We start from the raw sequence: 25,098 nt of genomic DNA, 5'->3' as shown, positions 1-25,098 counted from the left end.
GGATCGAAGAGACTATCTTAACGTCGATGGAGATCACGGCAACCTTGGTCAAGCAGTGGCGGATATTGGTTAAGCCCGGCATCTTTTACGCTACTTACCAGGTAGCAGGTACGATGATTTTTCCCAGACGTGTTCACAGGCAGGTTTGAAAATTTCTTACAGACCAAGATTAGTTTGATGACGCTAGACAGTTGCTAATCCATGGTTTCAAATTTTTTGAATTGAATTTCTTCTCGATATTGAATATTCACAACGCATCACCAAAATACATAGCTCGATTTCTGCGTTTTGTCTATTGATCAACTGTACTCAGAAAAAAAATTGCACTGATTCTACGGGAATGGCCTCTGACGAATAATAAAAGACGATAAGTGATACAGAAACGAGACTTCACAAGGTCGTCAGTCATCCTCCGTGAGTTCGTATTGCTTGAATGGCATTCCTTTGATCCTGCGTCAGACTCTGCAGTTCATAGCAAAATTACAGGACAATCACGTATTTTCGGTAGTTGTACAGAACTAAACAAGATCAAATTAAACTTTTGTTTTCGTAAATGCTTGCAACTGCTTGAATCGGAATGAATTGAGTTACTGAACTTCACCTGGAAAAGATGATCAAACATTTGTCTTTCGCTCTGGGAAAAGTTTACGAAAAACTCCGCAAGATAGTTTGCCAAATTAATCTGTAAGGTGTAATTAAAGCGTGAATTATATGTAATATTACAGATAAAATGCTTAGCAGATTTGAACAAGTCAAGGTACCTTGTTAAGGGGATCGGCTGCACTTAGTTGATCATCTTCATAACTGTCCTCCTCATCCTTCGGAAGATGTTACATTCGATTAGTATCCCAAGAAACTTTACTAAAATATACCAGCAACAAGAAAGTACCTTGTCAAATGTTTTTGCCATAGCTTCAAGATGTTCATGTGAGGGTCTCCCAAATGATGTAACACCAGCTGAATACATCAAATCCTTGTCAAGTTCCCCATCCTCCGCCTCAACTTCTTCCCAGTCGCTATCCGGCTGCAGGAATTGTTTCAAAGCTTAATGTTTATTACGTTACCAAGTAATCTTGGAAATTCATTAACTACCTCATTATCACCAGTTCCAACCTGTTCTTGGATTTCAACCAATGCATCTGCCAGTAACGCCATTATCTGCAAAGCATAGGCATAAGCATTAAAGACAATCTTCCATGTAAAATGGGTGAAACCATCGAGCCAGGCACAACTGTGCACCGGCAAATATAATGTTACAGCGAAACATAATATTTAGGAGACTAAATATAATCTGCCCTTTAAAGCGTCCCCAAGGGGACTAGGCAACCAAATATAACCATCATGGTCCTTTGGCCATGCAGAAGGTGCTTGTCAGGTCAAAGAATAGAAGTACCTTTGCAGGGAGTGGCACCACAGTCCACTGATCTGGAGTTAATTTAGCTTTTGAGCGGGTGGTGATCCCAGCAGACTTTAGAAAAGCAAGAAGAGCAATTTCTTGAATCAAGTACGTTTTAGAAAATAAATAAGTGCATAAAATCACAAAGTTTCAGTAGAACTAGAACCTGAACCAAATATCCTTGCACGTTAATTTTTGCTAATTCAGCATGCCTAGATGATAGTAATAAAGCCAATGCAGTAGTGGTGACTTTAATTTGGTAGGCACCCTGGATCTCACCTGCAATCAGTTTTAAAGGGCTCAGATAAAAATCATCAAAACTATATACCAAATTCTAGTAACCTCAGGTCCCACTGGCCATAAACATTAGGTTTTGATAATGTTATCACTTATCCACCCTTCGATATTACTTTCCATTCAACGAAAGTACATGTTTAACATCTAACCAAATTCTACAAATTTGAGATGCTGCTAGGCATTGACATTGGATATTTGACTTGCAATCTTTCGTATGGGCAAGGATTGGGTTTAATCAACTAAATTTAATGGATCAAATATTGTATCAAGAATATGACAAGTCAACAAGTAAGAAATATATTACCTTGCTGTTTTGTCCATTCTGACATTAAATAGACAAAAGAGTTGTCATAACCGTCAGCTGGAATGGTGACCAGCAGATCAATAAACTGTCCAACATTTGGGGCACTCAAGTGAACCTATGAAATTCAGCATTCAAAAACAAACCCGAATAAGAAATGGCTAGTCAATGCCTGATCCATACCAGACCAGCTGAGATTAAACATTCAATGAAAGGTAAAGATTGCCAGGAAATTTGATGAGAAACATTTCAGACAGCTAGAAGCTGCAAAAATTAAACGACTAACTTTCATTGAGCAATAAGTACTGTATACGAAATTGACTGTGAAATTGACTGTAGAGTTTTGCCAATGTAAAAGCTTGTTATGGATGACGAATATATAACCTGATTAAGTGTTGGTAAAGTGAAACTTTCAAAGGGAAAATGTTTATATTATTTTATGAGCTAAAAAAAAGATAAACAGAGGAACTACTAAAGATGAAAAGTTGAGGTGCATACCAACCGAGCGAAAATGAGTAGCAGTGAGCTTCTCAATCCTGCAATTTTAGCAGATCGCATGCGCCTAAGAAGAGCAGCGACTAGGTCTCGAATATGGGGTGCCATTTGTGACGGCAAATGCAATATAAGTTGTAGAATGTAGCTCCCAACAAAAAGAGAACCCGAGCTTTCCAAATTAGGGTCCAGAAGCCTGCACAGTTGTCAAACATTCAGGTCCCCGTAACTAGGATCGACCAAATCCTACGGATATGATGACCACTCATTCAAAAATAATAGAAGTTCAAGCACTACCAAAATGGAATTGAATTGTATACATGGGAATATCTTCACAACCTGACACTTATTTTCAGCATGCAAGAAAACATGTCATTTTTCATATGAAGTATCACTTGGATCCATCAAAATGATGAACAAAATGTTCGCTTTATTCACCTTCCATAGAAGAATGTTGATGCAAAATTCTTAAAAGATAATTTCATGAAAGGAAAAGCAAAGCAAACCCCTTGCTGTGTATCCCCATTCCCCACAAACAGAGAATCAGAGGAAGGGACAAAAGAGTACCCGTTGATATTCCATTTTCATATTCAGTTGAGTCCACTAGTACGTGACAAAGTTTCAAGTTTGAGCCAAAACTAAAAAGAGTTTTCAAGAAACTATGAAATACCAAACATGGTTAAAAAGAAAACAGTTACCTTGAAGCTGCATCAAACAATCTTCTAACTGTATTTCCAGAATCACCACCCCAAGCTAGCACATCTTGTCTTCCACCAGATATAAAGGCAGCTAAACATTCCGTAGCATTCTTACCAAATTTATCACAATAATTTTTAGTCATTTGTATTCCTTAGATATGTGATAGCTCATAGAACTTAGTCCTCTGTGTGTGTCTGTGAGTGAGTGAGAGAGAGAGAGAGAGAGAGAGAGAGAGAGAGAGAGTTAAGCATAACAGACTACCTGCATTTCACTGTGATCATCACTTTGAAGGACTATTTGTATAACAGCGTCAAAACAAGCATCATATACTGTTTTTACCACATCAGTAGGAGCATTCTGCACCAACGCTATCACAGATTTTAATTAAAAATCTTGTAATACCACCAAGATGCTGTCTATATATAAAACTGGAAAGCCAAGAGCAGAGGAAAGTAAAAGATGAGCATCCACTGAAGTACATCTTACTTTCAATAACATTGTAACCAGATCCACTGATCCAGCGACTAATCCATCAGGCTGTTGTTGTGGCTGCAAAGTAAAATCAAAGCATCAGAGCAAACACTTATCCCACCAAAAACTAAATTATTGCACTGGGAATCTAATTTATATTACAGACAATCTTACAAGCCATACTTGATTAAGAACTGGCCAAACACATGGTAAAACTCGAGAAACCAGTGGACGAATACAACCAGGAGCGTTTTTGAGTGCCTGGAGTAAATTGAACAGAAAAACCAAAGCACGGTAAATTTAACATATAGATCATAAAAGAAATATTTGTACACAAACTCAAACCATGCGAGTGGGAATTTGAAGATATTATAACATCTACCAACTATGCTGCCTATAATTACCTCCAGAACCTCAATTGCATCAATACTGATAAAAGGATCGGAAATATGCGATGCCCACATGTTGAGGACCACAGGAGAGATTACAGGCTCAATGGAAGCTGATAATTCGTAACCTATAAATAGTCAAAAACAAAGCAAGAAGATAAGCAACCCATTAAAAATTAAAAAGACGACAATAAAATCACAAATAAATATAGCAAACTTACAAAACCATTCTGTTCTAGCAAGGTCTAGAAAACAAGGTACACAATATTCACACTACCCATAAAACTCACCTGCCTTAATTGCCTCTTGCAGTGTTTCAAGTACCAGGTGCAAGGTTTCATCGGAGGCCTGAAACCAGAATTATAGTAAATTCTTAATGCAAGTATAGCAATAAAACTAAAGTTTATACTAGCTGTAAATTACCTGACTAAGAAGTTCTGAAAGTGATGAAAACAAACTCATCAAATGCGGTTGAATTATTCCTTTGTTCATTTCAGGTAGGAGCTCGGAGAGTGCCCTGCAGGCACCTACTTTGACAGGTGGCGGCCTGCCAGCATATGAATGTCAAGAAAAGAAATATCTCATTTTTTATTAGATACAAGTTACGCATGTACATTCATAAATGTGATTGAGAGAGAAATTTACACATCCATGCCAATTGCTTTGATAGCAGCAAAGAGAAAGTGCTCAAGGACTCCATGGCTGATCTGTGAAATGCTAGAAATATTTTTACCATATTTCCAAATTATTTAACTTTTAATAGATGAGGAAACATTGCGATAGTTACCACGGAGGAGAATTTAGCAACTGATGAAAAGATACGAGAATAAAGAAAGGGAAATTGATGCACATCTGCAACACAATAACAGAAATTGTTCACTGATTCATCAAATTGACGTATTTAAACAGAAAAAGAGTGGGGGTGAAGGAGTTATTGCAGGGATAGATAACCTAATCCACTGTCTTCAGTGATTACTTGCTCCAGAAGGCTTCCTAAGCCAACTCTTGTAAGTTCGGAATCCTATAAATTAAAATTATTAATGGTATACCAAGGGGAACCCACTAAAAAAAGGGAATTGAATAATTCACAAAGAAGTTGCACCAAGCTCATCGGAGCTTTGTCGGAGCACAAAAACCACCTTCAAAATAAAGACATCAGAATGAACAACGAAGCACAAACCTCTGCTTCAAGCAACTGGTCTGACAGAGAAGACAAAGCGAAAAGAGTAGCCTCCCTTATCTGATAGCATGTGCCATCCAAAATAGAAAAAGGAGTTCAGAGAGAAGAATTAAAACAAACAATATAGACAAAATGGTTTCTACTCACTCTCCACCAAATTGCAGAACCAACATCCTTTTCCCTTTGAGACTCACTAAAACATCTTTTTGCAGCATCAATGATGGCACAGATTCCTTCAGTACCGCATGAATTCACCACTTCTTCAAGCAAAAGTGCACCTGCAAAACAAGTGTGATAATGCTTAAGTGATAAAAGCAATTAGAATAATCATTATTTTTTTTTAAACTAGCAACAGCAAACCATCCATAGAATGAACAAAAACAACAATACATAACCCTGATAATTCAACCAGTCAAACATGTAACTTCTGAAATATATGATTTCTCAATAGTGGTAGTTTTGGTTGACATCATAACGTGATGCTCGCCAAGGAGAGAAAAATGCGGCAGGAATATTCCAACAATGGTTTAAAGCTGTGATAAGTCATAATGCAATCAAATGAGCTGTACAGTCACATATCCCACTTCTCTCTGATTGACAAATGCTCTTTGAGAATTGAGAACCAATACAGAACGTGAAACTCTTGAGTATAGAAGCAAAGAGCCAAATGCAGACTAATTTATAATCTTCAAACTGAAAGGAGAAGAGCATTTGGCAAATTCTAGGTTACAAATGAACATGGTAGAATAACACACACATAGATGTATTTCTCTCATCATCAGTTATTCTTCCGCTGACAATGAGCTCTAGTTCAAGGGGTGGGGGGTGGGAAGGCAGTGAATCCTAGGGTCGACCCCTATTTTATGCAACAAAATAAAATTATTGTGCCACAAAAATATTTGGGGTTATAAGGTGAAATGACTCAAAATAAAAATCATTATCCAAAAATGAAACATTTGCTCAGAAGTTGGAGAACTAAGATAACTTCCCCTTTTTGGAAGGGTAAACCTGGACTGATATCAAGTTATAATGGTCTTTCTCCATGCAAAATTGAGTTAATTTTTCTAACTTTTGAATAACCTTGGCATAGTGATAGTCATTTCGGTTCACTTGGCCATAAACCCAAGTGTTTTCCAGGCGAATTCATTGTTCATTTTCTAACTTTTGGAGTTTCTCAAAGGCATTAACTGGCACTAACAACCGGACCCATGCTGTGAAATCCAATCTTCAGTCCACATATTTATGGTTTACGTATTACTAGCTAAGCGTACCAGAAACACGACAGCTATAGGTAACATCATCCTCATCAGCTACAAATTGGTTGGCATCCATTGACCAAGTGTGAACCTAAGAAAATGAAACCAAGGTAAGAGTCTTTTATCTTCAGCTAATACGTGCAAAGAGAACTTAGGACCATTAAGGTGCAAGTGTTGCAAGCATTAAAACTAGAAGTTATGAAAATTAAGATCTGAATCTGAATAAATTTGATACTTTTCTGCTGAAACACTCAGTGCAGTACTAAGATGTCAAAAAGGAAAGGACCAACGAATAGCAAAATCACATTCCCACCTGTTGTTCTGTTATTTGGAGAAAACCGATGGTGTTGTACGTCAACTCTTTGACATTATTCATAATGACCTGCAATAAAAGGGGAGCAAAAGATTTTGATATAATAAAAGGACAGTAGGTAATAAGGAGGCAACTAGTAGATATGGAATTAAACAATCTTTGCAGCATACCGTTATCAGTTTCGCACTACCCACAATGGTCAACAGAAACTCAAATAACTGCATATAGAAATTAAATAAGTCAAAAACAAATAAAATGAAAAAATCTGGACACAAATTACATATACATCAAAAGGTGTTTGGGGGTGAGGCAGAAAAATAGTGCACCAGCACAAATTCTTGAATTTCTATTCTAACTGTTCAAACTTCTGATAATCAAATAGTGCACAATATCATTACAATTAATCTGAATTTCATTGGTATAACCATATTTAATTTAAAATGCGTATTGGTTTAAATTGTTGCTCCTTTTTTTTTTATTCCAGAAACCTGAGCTTTGAGCTTTTGAAACTAACAAATGGGCTAACATCCAAGTCTTCAGGGGATCCAAAGACCTCCAATATTATATAGCTATAATTAATATTTTGATATGCAACGTACTCTAATCTGACAACAAATTCACTGAAAAACATGAAAAGGAAAGCATATGCACTAGATGAAATGAACTGAAACAATAAACTCGTGCCTTTGATTATGAAAACATCAAACAAAAATACCAGTTCGATTTTTGTGTGGCAACATAATACAAGCACACGAGACAATATCTGCAAGGAAAGAGCTATTCACATGCCCATTTTTACCTCCTACACACCCCTTGTTAATTTTTGGCCATTGATCTTCAATTCATTCGATCCAACGGCCGAAAATGGAGAGGGGTGTGTGAGAAGTAAAATTGGGTGTGTGGATAACACTACCCTATCTGCAAATGCTAATGATCAACTACCTGGATGACAAAGGAATCAAGGCTTTTCTCAGCACCATCAGAGTCATATCTATCATCATATGGATCTTCTGTACCTTCAATAGATGACCGCACATATACTCCAAGAGAACTCATAAAAGTGTGCCACAAAGGCCCTACAATAACTGCAACAAACAGGGTTTGTTCAGCAGGAGATATGAAAACTGGATTTATCAATGTGCAGAACCAGAATCTAAAAGGTATATATCTGATCCATTGGGTGATAAGAATGGTCAACTTACTCATAAATTCACTTTCAATAAGGCTAGGAAAATTTTGAACAAACTGATTCAAGCACTTCAATACCTAATGGAGAAGGGACAAATAATTTACAAATCTAATTACACTGTATAAACATCATTACAGATTTCTACCAAACCACCAAACCAACCTCCGTTCTTATGCTCCAATCATCAGGATCTTCAGACTGCACCGGATGATTCAGGATTGTAGAGAATTGATCCATCCATGGCTTAATCATTGGCATTATTAATGCACTGGTCTCCGTCTGAACATAAACATCTTAAGCTGTTAATCATAACAAAACGCTTAATTTACCACACTTTCATATCCTGGGAAGTTAATTAGAATGGATGAAAAATTACCTTATATACACCACTCATCACCCCTAACATGGAGATACAAGAATAAACAATTGAAAGGGATTTTGTGCGTAAATATTTGTCATACACCTGCACAAACAAAGAACACAATAAATGGAAGGATACTCTGCAGGAAACACAAAAAAACTCAATTACTCATACATGTTCATGTAACAGACTACTAAAGAATTGGAGCACATGTGATAAGAACAGCTCGAATAAATGAGAAAAGAAGACAACAAAAAAATCTAACCTGAGGAGATGATACAATTTTAAGCAAGCATGGGAACAAGGCTGGTACTAATGTCGGAACCACTGTATCATCCAAGTCAACAGAGAGAAGAGCCAAGCATCTTAGAGCACCATGTACTACAAAATTTGAGAGAAAATATTGAACTTCAGCAACAAAAATTATTAGACTTCCAAATAGAAAAAGACACTATAAAAAAGGTTCAAAAGACTTAATAGACTTCTTTTCAACAGCTGCCCCAGGCAATAACCAGTTACCTGAGAACCTTATGAGAGAAATAAAATTGCATATTTGTGTTCAATGATGAGATAGTTGATCATCTCTCATACAATTGCAATGCATATTTGATTGCTACTACTTTAGTACCACCAGGCAATTCCTAATTGAATTTTTTAATTGCTTTCATGTTGGAAAGCCTCATGTGAATTATTTGGGGGAGAGAGAGAAAGAGTGCATGTGTGTGCGTCCGACAGCAAGACAAAAAGAGAGAAGATTGTGCAGATCATGAATAAGAAAAGGCTTACCTCCATTCATATTATTTTGATCATTAATCAACTTCAGCAGGTACGGTAATAAGTCAGGCCAATCCTCTGGCCAATCATAAGCTGCTATAGATGCAACAGCCATACTAACTGCTGTACAAATTTTCCTATGAGAGTCATCCAATGACAACAACAGAAGTTCGCGTACAACTACCTGGAAATGCAACCCCTAATTAGATAAGGAATGCAGAGAAGTACAGAAATCAATCTTTCAAGATAAGTAGAAAAACAAAAGCGCTTGGCAATGCCAACTGCTGAAAATACCTTCTCGTCACTTGAAACAGCAGGATGTTCAAATGCTTCCTCTCCCTCATGCCAGTGTTTCTTAATAAACTGTTTAAGAAGGACAGCAGCTAGGTAAAAGTATGTTAAGTCTCACACATGAGGAAATGAAAAAATAATTCCAGCTGTATGCTACAGGTGAGAACTTTAACCGAGCATCCAGCACGAAAAAATACAACTCAAGCACATCTTTTTCATATTTCAATTAGAAAAAGGGAGGAATCACCTCCAATTTTCATTACATTTTTGTTATGGACCAAGAAAATAATGAAAACAATGGAGAGAGAAAAGAACCATGATAACAAAAGGATATCTGGCGCAATCCTAACGGGAGCTCCCTGTTTGCAGCAACCTTGGATAACGCAGTTCCAAAACCTTCAAACAACAAGAAACCCATCAAACAATTTCAACATGCTTCCGCAATCCATAGAGAGAGCAGCGAATTTACATACACAATGCAACAATATATTTCGCTCCATCCACTAGAATCGGAACCAAATCATCAACCCCAAAGGTGCATAATTCACTGCCTATTACAGTAATACCTCCAAACTCCAATTCATATCACCATAAATTCTCCACCAAAAAATAAAATAAAATAAAATAACTATCATTTCTTCTCAACTATCCTCCTTTCAGCAAGAATTCAAATTACCAAACAAAATTAAAGCAACTAAAAGGTTCAGTCAGCGACTCAACATTAAGAAATGAAACAAAATCAAATTGAAAGATGGGGTTTTTAGGTGGGGGACTACCTGGTTGCACAGAAGCCTGATCAAGCGAAGCTTCGGCGAACGAGCGAACCTCGTGGCTGGGGTCGAGAGTAGCAGACAGGCAATTGAGCAGCCATTGCTGATCCCCGTCGACGACAATATTGAAATTCGCCATCGCCGAATCCGAAAACCCTACAAACCCTACAACCCTAATCTGGTTCCAAGTAAATGATTCGGTCTGTCTTTTTCCTTTTTTTTTAAGATTTTAGTCCGGATGGCTTTTTTATTTTCCCGCCTCCAACTGAATCGGAGAGACAAGGTAGGCGGCTGCGTTATATATAGAGCGAGAATCCGCCACTCCACTCTAGTGTAGTGGCACAACCGTAAATAAGTAAAGATATAGGGTTGGCAAGATTTGGGCTCAAGTTTGGGCTGCATGGGAAGGCCCACGTGTTTAAGGCGATATGGATCCTTGATGTTGCATTATCTTGGCCCAAGCCCGGAAGAGTTTCAAGCTCCAAATAAAAATAAATAAAATAATGTTGAGAGATCCACCTTCAATTCTCATTCTAATTTTTGTAGGTTTGCAAGATGAGGATGGTGTTTACACCTAAATTTTTTTTTTTTTTAATTCATTAGCGTTGGTTAAAACCATCATATTAAATAACTGTTGAATTAGACTCAGACCTCGTTTGAAAGTGTTCTTACAATAACTAAAAAATCTTTCCAAAAAAAATTTTGTATGAATTCAAATAGCGTTTTCAACTATTTTAAAACGATTTCAAACAAGCGCTTATGACGGAAAATAGTCACTCTTCTCCTTATATATCGATCCCAACATCTACTCGAGAACAAGGAAAACTTCCAAACACAGTAAGTTGTATAAAACTAGCAACGAGGTTGAAGCCGATGGAACAGAGAAAAGGCAGCGATCGGAGATGAGGAGAGCTTCGATCGCTGCCTTCTCATCTCCGATTCCAATGACGAGAAGAGGACATCAGTGGACGAGTGCAAGACAATTTACTTTGCTGGACATGAAACCGCGAATACCGTGCTTGCTTGGACTGTCTTTCTTCTGGCACTCCACACTGATTGTCAAGAGGAAGCAAGAAAGGAGGTACTTCAATTACTTGGCAGACAAAATCCGAATCCTGGTGGCATTGCCAAACTAAAAACAGTAAGTACGATCATCAACGAGTCTCTAAGATTATATCCTCCGATTGTTTCCACCGAGAGGAAGGTCGATAGGGAGGTTCGATTGGGAAAGCTCATTGTTCCTGCCAATGTTGAAGTGGTCATCCCAACTATAGCAATCCACCATAAGCCTGAAGTTTGGGGGCAAGACGTGCAAGTTTTCAAAGCCGACCGCTTTGTGCAAGGAGTTGCTAAAGCTACTAACAATAACATAGCCGTATTCTTACCCTTTGCAACGGGACCTCGAAATTGCGCGGGCATGAACTTTGCAACCACTGAAGTGAAGATTGTTCTGTCGATGATTTTACAACGCAACAGCTCCACTCTTTCCCCTGCTTATGTCCACTCTCCCTTTCAGTTCCTCACGCTTCGCCCGCAACATGGAGTGCAAGTAATTCTACACCCTCTTGTGAACTGCCCATAAATACTCTGCTTCTAAAGAGAGACTCCATCCAACTGAGCGTCGTTGAACTGATTGTAGTTCCATATTTGACTGAAATATCAAGTCTCAACTCTGCTCGGAGCTAGTATGCTGATCAGTCTCGGGTGTGTTTGGGAATCTCTGCCGCAGCATAGAAATATGACTCATTGTATTAACACGGTGCAATGTTTATATGATGATAACGCCTCTGTTTACATTTAAGTTATCTGTTTGGTGCTTGCTGCATCTTACCAACCACGGCAGTTGACGGCAGTGCCTTAAATTTTAAGGGAATCCCTGTAAAAAAATTCCATTTGATCATCTAATTTTGTAGACAAAAATATCAATAAATTGTCATTTGTCAAGAACAACACAATTGAAAGGCCAGCTCTCTCAAACAAACAATTCGACTCCAACCTAATCTTGGATGAAGATAACTTCTGCTTCTGGAGATGCCCGTTTAAACCTCACCAACTCAATCAACATCTTCATCCGCCCTTCCAAACCATACGCGCAAGGCGTGATACTCATCATCTCAAGCACGGGCGATTTCTTCAACAAAAACTTGATGAATTCCATTTCATGTGGCACTCCAGACATATCTGTCATCTTCACAACTTTAAGCCTTCGGAATGTGCAGTCGGAAGGGCATTGTTTCTCCCAGAAATCCAAGTCGGACGCTTCTATTGCTGCTAAAGCATTTGAAGATCCCTATGGTGGCAGTAATCCTTACTATTAGCAGAAATGTAAAACTAATAATAGAAAGGTCAGCAAAAGAAGAAAGAGGGGTAACCCTTCAACATGTTCACAATAACTTACCGAGATTTGAAGTTCCCTTAAGTTGGGAGCGCTCGTAATCAAGCGAAGAACAACTAGTATCTCATTCATATCTTCGAAACTTACTTGATATAATTCGATAATCTTTAAACGATTGTAAGTAATCGGAAGAATTCCTAGGTCATTACCTATACTCAAATACTTGAAACAAGGAAATAAACAAAATAATGTATCAATGTCAGAAACGTATATGTGCTACTGCTACTCGAGATTAAAAGAAAGGAAGAATTAACAAAACGAAAGCATCTGAAAATATTACCTTCGTAAAGTAGATATGCCCAACAAGCCTCTCAAGAAGTGGAATGCCACCAAGAAACTTGATAAAATTGCAATTTGAACTTTGCTCAAAGTGCTCAGCAATGTCATCAGTCATATACATAGCAACAGACATGGCAACCAAAAGCGGAGTATTTTCAAGACAGATATCCTTAAATTCGCCTTCAAGACACAAGTATTTGAGATTTGGAGCGCGGATGTTTAGAGCTAAGCTATCGAAGTACGACAAAGCCAGACTCTCAAGTAGAGGGCAACTGGAAATAAGACTTTCGATTGCATCAGGAGTAACCAAAACCTGATGAAGATTGAGGCTCTTCAAACACAAAAATCCTTTAAAAGAAGGAGGCGGATCCAACTCGCAGCGAAATAGCTCCAGACGGGTCAACTTTTTACAGTAAAAAAGGCACGAAGGCACCCTAAACCACTCACCTTCTCCCAACTCAAGAACCAACTCTTTGATATCGTTCCTCGAAAGGAAAAGTATCCATTGATCAATATCCGAGCAACTCTGCAAATAAGAAGTCGAAAGCTGGAACTTGTGAATGGGTCCTTGGTGAAGAAAGAGAGCTCGAGTAACAAAATCTATGAGGCTTTTCTCAACAAGAGCTCGGTCATTGGATAGAGTGACACATTTTTCATCGAACGAAAGATGAGTGATGGTAGTCCATTTGTATCTCCACTTCCTTGATAAGCAGCTAGTTCTTACAGCGTCTCTGATCGGGAGACGCGTAAGAATGCTCTCTATAATGCTCTGAGGCAAATTGCTTATCAAATCACAACCCGAAAAATCTCCCATTCGTATATTTGAACTCAACCGACTACAAAGCAATGTGACAAAACCAGTCAGTAATTGAAGGGCTTTACAGAAACTAAAATGCCACAATAAATTATTCACCTTAAGCTCCAAATGTTCACAACAAGATCAAAACTTGAGCAAAACCCACGAATTTCCGGCGTACGTTCGATTTGCTAACGAAGAACAGAACAGGAAAAATTAAAAAAAAAAAATCAACTCTGAAATTTACAGATTTTCACCATTAGAGTTAATTTAATCAGCGTTCATAAAGCAAATCGACAAAGAACATTGCTTTCTGTGGCTTTTTTTCCTTGTCAATTTCCATCAAACCAAACCAAACCAATCAATCAAATTTCTCAAAAATCCAAACAAACCCAATAAAGTCACGGATCAGATCTTTGGAACAGAAAAATAATGAAAGCAATTCACACAAGGGGAAAAAAAAACCATTTTATATGAGAAAATACATGAACATATAAGAAAAGGAGAAGTGTCAGATACCTGGGGAGAAGGATATGAAGGAGAGAGCTCTGTTATCTTTTCAAAAATGTCAAATTTTCCTTCATCTTTTTACTTTCTCTGCGTCGAGAATCGACGTTTGGAGTGTATGTATCTGCGGATTCAGTTTAGACTTTGGAGTTTCGAGCTCGGATCATTTCTCATTTCCAAGTTCCTTTTCTATCAGCGTGCACAGAAATCCGCGGCTAGTTGCCCAGTTGCTGTTCGAGTTTTTTTTTTTTTTTTTTTTTTTTTTGTCGTGTTTTCCTTTTTATTATTTTGGGTTTTACATGATTTTTTCCTCTTAGTCCACCAAGTTTAGGGATTGAAATTTGATTCAACGGTTACAAGCAAGAATCCATTTTAAAAGTTATAATAACTTTAACCATTATCCCGAACTTAATGGATTAAGAGGAAGGGATCCATAATGGATTCTTTCCAATTTTTAGAAGTCAGCATCTCAGGAAAACTCACGTTCTCAAATAGTACATGAAGAGTTTACATTATTTTTCACATATTTGATATGACGTAATTTACATTTGATTTATTTAATTTGGGATGATTAAAAAAATAGTGTGAAAAATAAAAATAAAAATCACCTGTCATATTTGATTTCTCGTGACATATAATTAGATGTGTGATAATCACGCATGTCATTGGTAAAGGAATCAAATTCTTTAATGAAAAGTGATGGTAACAGTTTTTCAATTTTAATGCGAGTGACCAAATTGAAGAGTTTCTCACATATCAAGAATGGATTGAGTTTTAATGCACTCATAAATATACGAAGAACAAAATTGTCCATGGTATTTTGTTTTGAAATGTCAATAATTAATTCCACAAGTCGAAATTGGAACGGGATCTAAAGCTAAAAAGAATTTATTAATAATTGTATAGGACAATTTTTTTTTCTTCTGTTGAACATACAATATTACCTACACTAAAAGTAAAAGACGAAAGTTAAACACTGAGATTGATCATTAACTGTGAAATTTCTCAATTTCAATATCTGCCTTTGGATATGTTAAAATTAGCAAATTTCAAAATAGCCCCACAAAACTTCAAAATTGCCAAGGCACCCTTCTCTACAAACTCTCAGTCTCAGAGATCAGAAAGCTAGATAGCTTATGCTTAGCATCTCTATATGTTGTCTCTCCCGACCAGAAGGGTAGAACCGCAACAAACATAAGAGGGACCAAAACGAGGTTAAGCAAATTAAAGTGAAAGTTGATGAGTCTGATAAAATTTTGAAACAGCATCAGTTCCTAGTTAGGATACCCTTGTATATGATCACTCCTAGAACGCCAACGGCAAGCGTTGCTGCAAGAGGAACTGTCAAGGGTTCGGGTTGGGCTACGATGTTCTTCCTGCTGTTAGTTTTTACCGGACGAGGTCTCTCTCCCATACTATCCCGGAGAAGATTGCTGAGATTGTCTAACTGATGCATGATTTGACGTTGTCCCCGTGCAACGCTTGACATCTGATAGAATACCGAGGACAAATGAGGAGGCGAAATAAGAAGATAAATGAACCAGTCAAGAAGGAAAAATTATCATCATGTGCTTCATTACTACTTTATACGCGTGTTGTTATTTGTTAATCCTCAGAATTATGAACTGCCTGAATTTCGATAGGAGGTAAATGAGTATGAAAGTACCTCTTCCACTACTGAAGACTCCTTAGTCACCTGTGAGGAAGAGGAGGAATTAGGCATTATCGCCCCAGTTAACGAACCGTTGCCTAAGCCAGACATGAAATAAGACGTGGGAACAGAGCCATTGCAGTTTTCAGCTTGAAGAGCCATGTTTTGTTGGCTAGGAGAGTTCTTCATGGTCAGCTTGGAATTCAGCTCTTCGATTCGATTTGTAAAGTCATCCATTCTATCATTCAGCGAAGACATTTGTTCTGAAAGCTGAGTAGCTACTCCCTGCGATAGCAATGAGAAGGAAAAAGCAATGATGATGAGTGATTATATTTACTTGCTGGGGCTCCAATTGCCAATTGCAGATATGAACTAAGAAGCGTTACTCTACCTGGCTTGCTAGCGTTGCTGATGACTCTGTATTTCTCTCATCAAACCCTTGACTGCTGGAAGAATACCCGGTAAGCTTAGATGTACTTTTGTCCCGTTGGCTTGTATATGACTGCGACATACCACTGTCAAATGAAATCAGGTCACATTCAGTTTAAGGCAGCCAGCAACATTCGAATTGAAAATGAACAAAAAGGCAGAGTTTATGCTTAATGATGTCCTTCTGAACAGTTGAGATAAATGCTTTGCTACGTCAGTTGAGAACAATGTTATATGGATAGAACAAAATATAGACCCAATTCTCAGATGGCAAATCTCAAACGCAAGAACCAGCCAGATTCGGCTTTCTATGCGCTCACTATGGTGCATTGGCCACACATCTAAACTCCGAGTTGCACAAAGAACTAAACTAGACATGGATTACAAAAGAATCATACCTCTTGAGATTCTTAATTCTCATGGCAACTCTATCTGCAGAGGCTCTGGAAAGTGCTTCTTTAGGGCTTGAAACAAGGTCCTCATCTAGGCTAAGCCTCGTCTTCAAATCATCTGGCAAAGCCTGCAAGATGATCAGATCAGGAATACAGATGGAAGATAAGGCATTATACAATTTGAAGTTTTATCACAGCCGGATACTCAGTACACAGAGAGGATAAGATGTAGTTATCATACCATGACCTCATTGACAAGCTTTTCCAGTTGAATCTGTTCAATGTATGTACGAGGAATGTATGAACCTTCCAAGCCAAGCTGCTCGGCAACACACCTTACAACTACCCGATCTTTTCCTTGCACCTTTTGGTCAATAAGCAGAGAAACTTAGATATACATGAGTTACCAAATAAACTACAAATAAGAGTTTTAAAAATAAAAAAAATGAACAATAACGGATGCGGTCAGAAATGTACAAAAGAAGAACAATAAGGTATCCATTTAATCAGCCCATAATCATTCATTCATCCATGCAATCAAGAGAAAAAAATGAGATGAGCAAGCGTCCATATTGAAGGACATACAAAATTCATGAAGCACCTAAGCATTAAGTGGTTTTAACTTCAGTAAACACTAAACAGAAAATACCAGTACCTGAATATATCGACGATTTAGTTGCTCTAACCAATCAATTTTTACACACACTCCATCGTTGGAGAATACATGGCTGCTCCTTTTAAGGATAGTTGCAATGGTGTAACCCAAGGCCATTAGTCCACCAAGAAGACGCACGCTGACCTCAAAAGTTATTCTTGGTGATATAACAAATGGATTATCTGTCACCCATTCCTGAAATATGCAGTACACTGTCTGATTATGTAAGTCTATGCAAAGACATTTTCTGAAGTCACAACTCACTAGTGCTTGGGACTCTTTTGACATTTCAGCTAAATTCAAATTTAATCCTAAGTCCTATACAATCTGTCACATCTCAAACAAAATACAGAAACAAGTTTTGAAGGCAAACCTCAAACATTAGACTATATTTCCCATCTTTATCCCGCATCCTCAGATATGATTGGCAAGCTTCGAGATCTTCACCAGGTGGTAGAAGGTATATATCATACGTCTCCTCCTTTGCTTCTGTGTGATCTTCAGAAAACACAGCCTTAATTTGATCCGCAGACAAGTTCTTTGCTGACTGCAATAAAAGGAAACACTCAATTGTCAATTTCAATGAAGATGAAAAAATTTAAGGTTAGAAACTAATATCAACGCAACAGAATAATTGGAAAAGGAAAGGATATTAACCTTCAAAATGTAAGTGGGACTCTGAAATCCAGTAAATGGGTTAAATTTGTTGATAATTTTTATATGTGCTGTTTGAAGGTCTGGCTCAATAAATGCCTTGTACATTGGATATACCTGTAGACAAAAGAGTTCAGACTTCTGGAAAAGCATCAACTTATCAAGTGCTTGATGATATAAAGGAGGGTTAGAAAAGTACAGTTTCAGATATTTGATGTATTATTTCTTCTGGTTCTTGGCCAGCTCTTTGTATGTCCCGTAAAACCCTTTTGACAAGGTCAAAGTGAACACCGCCTGTGACTGATACTCGTAGATCCAGATAACGTCGCAACTTTTCACTCAAAGCATAGATGCCCTCAATGATCACAATACGGGAGCTTGGGACTTCAACTGTCCTGTCACCAGTAAATTCTACAATATAAGATTTAAGCTACACCAAAAAAAAATATGATAAGTTGTACAAACTACAATCTCGTTTATGAATAATTCTACCAAGGTACCATCCAAAGCACCCTGGAAGCATGAAAGGTGAAGTTATAGACCATAAAAACTAGAAATTTATTAATTATAAAATTAACCAACAGTTATTCAAAAAAATATAAAAAAATGGCCTGACTTATGAAACAAAGGGCCAAAACGAAAATTCAAGTTTTCAACAGGAAGCATAGAAAGGCTCTAAACTAAAATACATATAGGGTATGATTCTCCAAACGAAAAGTGATATCTTCTTAAGATGGTTGTTTCTTATTCCCACATACAATAAGCACAAAAGTATTCACAATTCACTACATCCATGACCAACAATTAAACAATCAGAACATCACCACACAATACTTGCAATTGAAAACAAAGAGTTACAAATGAAAAGACATATCTTCCCTATGATACTATAATTCAAAAGCTTTGTCAAAGAAATCCAAGGATATGCTAATTTATGCAGGATAGGTATTCAACCGGTATCCTGTGCGGGAACTAGACTTGAAGTCATAAACTGGAACCTCAACCGGTTTCCCTGCTTTTAAATCATTGACATTCTGGAGCAATGTGTCGTAGTCTGTCAAGCGTGGATCTGTTTTATATACAAATATAAGAAGAAACACTAATAATTATATAACCAAAAACATTGTGCACCATAAGTATGTGTCTATTGTTGTACTTCCTGAGAAAACATATATATTAAAGCTTCAAAACAAGAGAAAACTAAGTGAGGTAATGATTTACCATCAAAGTTGCCATCGACAATCCGACTGGCATCATTGTAGTTGTCCATTGATATGACAGCAACGCTGGGCATAAAGTTGACTATCTTTTCTGTAAATATAGTCTTTCCAGCCCCAGAAGGACCAGCAACTCCTACCAATACTATTCCTTCATTCTTTTGAGCCAACAACTGGCATGCACGGATTAATATAAAGAAACCCTTCTCAAATGACAAAGGACTTTGGATTGGTGCAATCTCGTAATGAGAAGAATCCTTTCTCTTAACCAATCGAACTTGATCTTTTAAAAGGCCTTGCCGTCTTTGGTGTGAATCAGCACCAGACATATCTTGAGCCATTTCTTTTATGTTGGCTTTCTCTAGTTGGCAAAAGGAAAAAGAAAGGTAAAGAGATATACAATTGACAAAAATGAGAAAACTAAAGAACTCAAGTGTGCATTGTGCAAGCTTAAGAGGCAAAGTGTAACAATTCCAATCGCAGGTGACCACCACAATCTTCTTCATAACTAGAATGCCTCTTCTTCTAGTTACTTAAAGAGGTGTAACATGCACATGTGGACGCACACATGGATGCCGATTGTGTTGGCACTTCAGATGTAATTAGATATTGAAAAAGGCATATGAAAGTTAAGGAATTGCAATAATTAAGCATTAGCAAGATGTGACTTGCACCAAGAGACGTTTGAAGGAACTCAGGGTTTTGAATGCCTCTAATTAATGAACCAAGAAGGCACTGATAAAAGTCTGCATCACACGGCTATTCGTATAGTGAGAATTACTGCAGTGAGTCTTAGAACCAAGAATTTGACAACATTATGCCTAATACTATTGTTGAAGATTTTGTTAAACTTGCTACAACCACAATATTCCTTGTTGTGGGATGTAACCATAGGAACTGAAGACTCCAATGAACAAGGCATACTACATGAATTTTAAGAACTACACCAAAACTCTCATAAGCAAAAACTCAAACTTTAAACACAAAGATCATTTTTTTGCACTCTCCTGAAAAACACAGGATCCAAACAACATCCACCATTACAAAAGCTTAAATTAAGGATCACCCGCATAACAGAATCCCAAACAAAACATGCCCAGAAAACAAAATCATCACAAAACAGGCTCAAGAATCTGTTCATACACACCCTGTGGATCTAACAAGGATTGCCAGAGCAAACCGCTGCAATAAAGCACGAATCATAAAACAAACAAACGATTACCCACAAATTTCAATGGCAAAAGAAGCAAAACCCAATATTTGTTGAGTCAAAATTCCAATGGCAGTGCCGATCAAAACGAAAACCAATGTGTGTGCTTGTGGTGATGGGAGCAGTGACCGACTCACTTTTATTTGGCAATGAGTCGAAGTGAGTTCAGCAACAAATACTCAGAAGGAGCCTGGCCACGCTATCGAGGTCGGTCTCTGCTTTGCAGCAATATTTAAGGCATCGTTGATATTTTCCTTCCTGGAAATAGAGGGAAAATCCCTCTGGAGTTCTTGAGAAACTGCAAACTATCGAGGAGAGAAAGAGAGCAGTCTAACAAGAGACGGAGAGAGGAGAAGGTATTTTATACTTCAATTTCATTTGCTTATTTAAACAGAATTATAAAACATATTAATTTCGATTTCTTGTTTAATTAAATATTGGTGATGTTTAATTCAAAGAATTCAAGTCCTCCTAAACCACATTAAATTAAAGGAATTTTAACGAAAAACTTTCGATACTGTTAATTTTAACAAAAAATCATATTTTTACACTAAAAAATCAATCCTGATACTATTCACCTTATCATTTATTTTGTCCTTATGATTAAAACTCAAAATTTTTAAATCATTTTCATTGGTTTTCTTTAAATTAAACCAGAGTAAGGTTGGAAATATCATGAAGGTTTATGGGGTGAAAAGACATTTAGGCAAACCTCTCAAACGAATTGTTTTTACATCTATTTGACAGAGGGATAACGGGACTCTTCGTCCAACATGTGTTTTTTGACATGAGATATGATCGTATCCTAATTATTATTATTTTTAAATTAAGGGAGAAGCATGATTAACCTTAACATTTTGGTTCGAAATTTTAGTTCAAAATTTTCTGTAGATGCAAAAAGAACACGAAACTATTAGTTTTAGCATCCACTGAGACACGGGATAATTGTTGTTTTTGTTTGTTTGTTGTTCTGTGAATGGAGGCAAAAAACGTAAAAGACACTAACGTTTAGTTTGTATTCTTTAACACAGAGTTTATTTTAGATGCAAAAGAACACAAAAACTATCATTTTTAACATGGATTGTGATGCGAGATAACTGTTGTTTTCTGTTTTCTAGTATTGTTAATCAAGAGAGAAATGTGAATAGCACTGAAAGAACATACAACTATCAGTTTTAGACATATATTGATTCACGAGATACTTGTTGTATAAGTTTTAACATGCAGTGAGACACAAGATAACTGTTGTTTTACGTTTCTGATTATATTAATCGAGGGAGAAACGAGAATAGCACTAACATTTAGTTTGTATTCTTTAACACAAGCTTTACTCTAAGCACGAAAGAATACAAAACTATTAGTTTTAACATGCATTCATACACGACAGAATTGTTGTATCAGTTTTAACATGCAATGAGACACGAGAAAACTGTTGTTTTCTATTTATTTGGTTGTATTAATTGAGGCATAAACGTGAACAACACTATCATTTAGTCTGTATTCTTTAACATGCACTACAACACGGGATAAATTGTTGAATATTTTTTTTTTTTTTTGTTCTTTTAATCAAGAAAGAAACGTGAATAACACTAACATATAACTTATGTTCTTCAGCACAAACTTTCCTTTAGATGCAAAAGAACCCAAAACTATTTGTTTTAACCTATATTTTAACACCAAGTAACGGTCGTTTTCCGTTTCTTAATATACGTTGGATCCAATTATAAATAACTGAAACTTAGGAATAATAGTGACCCAAAATCCTAACATTTTGTTTCTTTTTTGTACTTTTTCCAAATTTCAGTCAAAGATTCATATGATTGTGTGGTGTACAATTGGTGCTACATGTTTAGCATGTTTGGTTAGGCAAGAACTATAGTTTTGTTCCTACTTAGACCCCTTTCCATAGTTGGCAAATTCCCACAGCTTCCCGCAATCTGAGAAGTACTTCTCAAAATGTATGAAGACAATCATATATTCATTTACATCGTCTTCCCAAAGGGGATGAATTCCAGGCTAATTATGTAAAATGCCATTTTAGTTAATTAATTGATTATATATGCAGCTCCAAATTTACACGGAAAAAGTGTTAAAATGGGACCCATTGCATTTGAATTTGTTCTATAATTGTCAGTCATAGGCATGGAACCTGACAATTTATTTCATGACATATTAACCTGACACAAACAACATGAAAGTAATAGGATTTGGGCCAACCTGTTAATGAGTTATATTCTTATTGGATCACCCGTTAAGAACAATTAAAGAGTCGGCCGTTATCATTTGTTAGATTTAAATATTAGGCATGATCATTTCTTGCATGACTTGTTAACCTGACATGAAACGGCACGACACGACTTGTTAACAAATCGGGTCGTTATCAAATCACCTGTTAAGAACCTATTAAAACAAAGAGTTTGACACGACATAATCTATTAAAATAACAAATATAACATGAACACAACAAACACAACCTATTTACCAGCCCATGGCCCATGCATTTGACCTATGAAGAACAACTTTGTACTAGCGTAACATGGCTAGCACTACCGCACATGGTTAGTTTTGATTTGCTCGACAGATTTTTAATTTATTGTAGGAAAGTGATTTTGGCACATTAGTTTTTTTTTCTTTTCTTTTGCTGATTTAGAATTGAAATGATAACGCATTATTTGTGTTAAAGTGTGATTTATAACGTAAAATTCAAATAACTTTATTGCAAAATTGAATACATATTCTCATGATCAATCCCAATACTTTATCAGATTATGATGATAAACTTGAGAAGGTTGAGATTAAAAGTACCAAAAATTCAAATATTCCAGGGAATTGGAATAATGGCAGATTAGAACATATTCTAAAAAGTGAGAGCTCTTTAAATTTATAATTCACATTCTCATCCGCTGACTAAAAGATATAAATAAAGAAAAAAAAGTGAAAATGACAGAAAGGGCCCGGGGGATCCAAGCCACCAATTGATACTTGTTTCAATTTGCTTGTTAGTCAATGATGGGGCATATGGTCTTTCGGATACTTTGCCAAGCACCAAAGCATCATCATGTATTCTTTCCCTTTCCTAATAAAGTACAAATCACTACAGAAAGCAAGGAACAATTTTCAAGGGTGTGAAGAAAATCATAAGAAAAACAAAGAAAAAGAAAAAGATTAGAAAACCAAATTAACTATTAAGGATGACATAGGATTTGATTCTTGTGGATAAACAAATAATCTTTGTCAACTACCTATGACCCTATAAAGTGGTCTTTATTTTTTCTTACTTGACCAATTCAAGGGGTAATTGTAATGAATATGAACAATTTTGTAGAAAACCTTCTACGAGATATATTGAGTTTTCGCAAAACACCTCTCATGAAGGTGTCAATATTATAATTACTCTTTGAATATTTATTTTTTTTAATTTTTTTCTAATATATTTCTTTATTTTTTTAAGTAATTAGATATAAGGGTAAAGTTGTTAATTTATTAGCAGAATTTTGACTCAAGGGGTTATGTAAAAGTGAATTAAAACTTAAGCGGGTGTTAGTGTAATGTCTTAAACATGATGGGGTTTTGTGAAAACTCAATAAACCTCATGAGGTGTTAATAGTAATTTTCATTTTTTTTTCCTCAAATTTGAATTGTGTGAAATATGATCAGATATTTTTTTAATTTTTTTTTTAGAGGTTCATGTTTGTTTTGACCAAATTTATAATTCACATTCTCATCCACTGACTAAAAAAGTGAAAATGACAGAAAGGGCCCGGGGGATCCAAGCCACCAATTGATACTTGTTTCAATTTACTTGTTTGTCAATGATGGGGCATATGGTCTTTTGGATACTTTCGCAAGCAACAAATCATCCAATCAATATGTTTTTTTTTTTTTTTTTGGGTAAACATCAATATGTATTCTTTCCCTTTCCTAATAAAGTACAAATCACTACAGAAAACAAGCAACAATTTTCAAGGGTGTGAAGAAAATCATAAGAAAAACAAAGAAAAAGAAAAAGATTAGAAGACCAAATTAACTATTAAGGATGACATAGGTTTGAATCTTGTAGATAAACAAATAATCTTTGTCAACTACCTATGACCCTATAAAGGGCTTTTTTTTTTCTTACTTGACCAATTCAAAGGGTAATTGTAATGTATATGAACAATTTTGTGAAAACCTTCTGTGAGGTATGTTGAGTTTTCACAAAATCCCTCTCATGGAGGTGCTAATATTATAATTACTCTTTGAATGTTTAATTTTTTATTTTTTATTTCTAATATATTTCTTTGTTGTTTAAGTAATTAGATATAAGGGTAAAGTTGTTAATTTATTAATAGAATTTTGGCTCCAGGGGTTATGGGAAAGTGAATTAAAACTTGAGCAGATGTTAGTATAATGTTTTAAATGTGAGGGAGTTTTGTAAAAATTCGATAAACCACATGAGGTGTTAATAGCAAATTTCATTTTTTTTTTCTCTTTAGAGGTTCATGTTTGTTTTGACCAAATGGTAAAATCCATCTTTGTATAAAAAATAAAAAATAAAAAAACCCTTATAATTTGTAAGTGAGAGGTATTCGGTTCAATTTTCCCCAAATATGAATTTAAACCACATTATTTCTAACCCATTGTGAAATTCTAGATATGCATTAATATATAATAAAATCCTTTCTTTTAGGGAAACGATGGGAAACAATACAAAAAGAGCCCTTTAGGGTGAGGAACAATCCTCAACGAGCTCAT

General features: G+C 36.3%; 4 protein-coding genes across 8 annotated transcripts; 1 reads left to right on the top strand and 3 right to left on the bottom strand.

Annotated features, from left to right (window-relative positions):
- Positions 1 to 202: 202 nt before the first annotated feature.
- LOC103946750 (importin-9) lies at positions 203 to 10,458 on the bottom strand. Of its 2 annotated transcripts, none has more exons than XM_009357540.2 (33): positions 10,186 to 10,458; positions 9,744 to 9,805; positions 9,413 to 9,505; positions 9,131 to 9,302; positions 8,610 to 8,725; positions 8,360 to 8,446; positions 8,146 to 8,262; positions 7,997 to 8,060; positions 7,737 to 7,879; positions 6,965 to 7,012; positions 6,795 to 6,863; positions 6,497 to 6,572; positions 5,373 to 5,503; positions 5,226 to 5,285; positions 4,997 to 5,066; positions 4,833 to 4,897; positions 4,691 to 4,752; positions 4,469 to 4,592; positions 4,336 to 4,393; positions 4,061 to 4,173; positions 3,840 to 3,917; positions 3,672 to 3,734; positions 3,447 to 3,542; positions 3,185 to 3,294; positions 2,493 to 2,682; positions 1,998 to 2,112; positions 1,563 to 1,675; positions 1,394 to 1,468; positions 1,093 to 1,158; positions 890 to 1,024; positions 762 to 818; positions 602 to 682; positions 203 to 462 (listed from the first exon to the last, which is right to left on the bottom strand). In XM_009357540.2, exons 1-33 carry the CDS (start codon positions 10,316 to 10,318, stop codon positions 406 to 408), a joined length of 3,099 nt encoding a protein of 1,032 aa, XP_009355815.2. In that variant the 5' UTR covers positions 10,319 to 10,458; the 3' UTR covers positions 203 to 405. The 2 variants fall into 2 exon arrangements, with proteins under 2 accessions (XP_009355815.2, XP_009355822.2); XM_009357547.2 differs by having other exon boundaries at positions 1,114 to 1,158.
- A 589-nt stretch (positions 10,459 to 11,047) lies between these two features.
- LOC103949224 (cytochrome P450 CYP749A22-like) lies at positions 11,048 to 11,765 on the top strand (the record flags this gene model as incomplete). Its single annotated transcript, XM_009360329.2, has 1 exon — positions 11,048 to 11,765. A coding segment is annotated over one exon (714 nt), but the record flags the coding sequence as incomplete, so codon positions are not given.
- Positions 11,766 to 11,913: 148 nt separating this feature from the next.
- On the bottom strand, positions 11,914 to 14,408 carry LOC103946730 (F-box/FBD/LRR-repeat protein At1g13570). 3 transcript variants are annotated; one of them, XM_009357527.3, is made up of 6 exons: positions 14,169 to 14,407; positions 13,767 to 13,840; positions 12,855 to 13,689; positions 12,578 to 12,736; positions 12,176 to 12,469; positions 11,914 to 12,055 (listed from the first exon to the last, which is right to left on the bottom strand). In XM_009357527.3, the coding sequence occupies exons 3-5, from the start codon at positions 13,665 to 13,667 to the stop codon at positions 12,176 to 12,178; spliced, it is 1,266 nt and encodes a 421-aa protein (XP_009355802.2). In that variant the 5' UTR covers positions 13,668 to 13,689; positions 13,767 to 13,840; positions 14,169 to 14,407; the 3' UTR covers positions 11,914 to 12,055. The 3 variants fall into 3 exon arrangements, with proteins under 3 accessions (XP_009355802.2, XP_048440673.1, XP_048440672.1); XM_048584716.1 differs by lacking the exon at positions 13,767 to 13,840 and having other exon boundaries at positions 14,169 to 14,408; XM_048584715.1 differs by having other exon boundaries at positions 12,042 to 12,469; positions 14,169 to 14,408.
- Positions 14,409 to 15,138: 730 nt separating this feature from the next.
- Positions 15,139 to 20,706, bottom strand: LOC103946690 (inorganic pyrophosphatase TTM2). 2 transcript variants are annotated; one of them, XM_018647379.2, is made up of 12 exons: positions 20,502 to 20,705; positions 19,159 to 19,515; positions 18,892 to 19,006; positions 18,137 to 18,332; positions 17,941 to 18,054; positions 17,657 to 17,830; positions 17,284 to 17,478; positions 16,870 to 16,992; positions 16,635 to 16,756; positions 16,199 to 16,322; positions 15,823 to 16,092; positions 15,139 to 15,645 (listed from the first exon to the last, which is right to left on the bottom strand). In XM_018647379.2, the coding sequence occupies exons 2-12, from the start codon at positions 19,493 to 19,495 to the stop codon at positions 15,424 to 15,426; spliced, it is 1,992 nt and encodes a 663-aa protein (XP_018502895.1). In that variant the 5' UTR covers positions 19,496 to 19,515; positions 20,502 to 20,705; the 3' UTR covers positions 15,139 to 15,423. The 2 variants fall into 2 exon arrangements, with proteins under 2 accessions (XP_018502895.1, XP_048440677.1); XM_048584720.1 differs by lacking the exon at positions 18,892 to 19,006 and having other exon boundaries at positions 18,137 to 18,327; positions 20,502 to 20,706.
- Positions 20,707 to 25,098: the final 4,392 nt, after the last annotated feature.

This window comes from the organism of the source record quoted next, unplaced genomic scaffold (genome assembly GCF_019419815.1).
Source record: "Pyrus x bretschneideri cultivar Hongxiangsu unplaced genomic scaffold, Pyrus_bretschneideri_v1 Contig22, whole genome shotgun sequence".
In the NCBI taxonomy this organism is placed as follows: Eukaryota; Viridiplantae; Streptophyta; class Magnoliopsida; order Rosales; family Rosaceae; genus Pyrus; species Pyrus x bretschneideri.
This window is presented reverse-complemented; position numbering and strand designations above follow the sequence as displayed.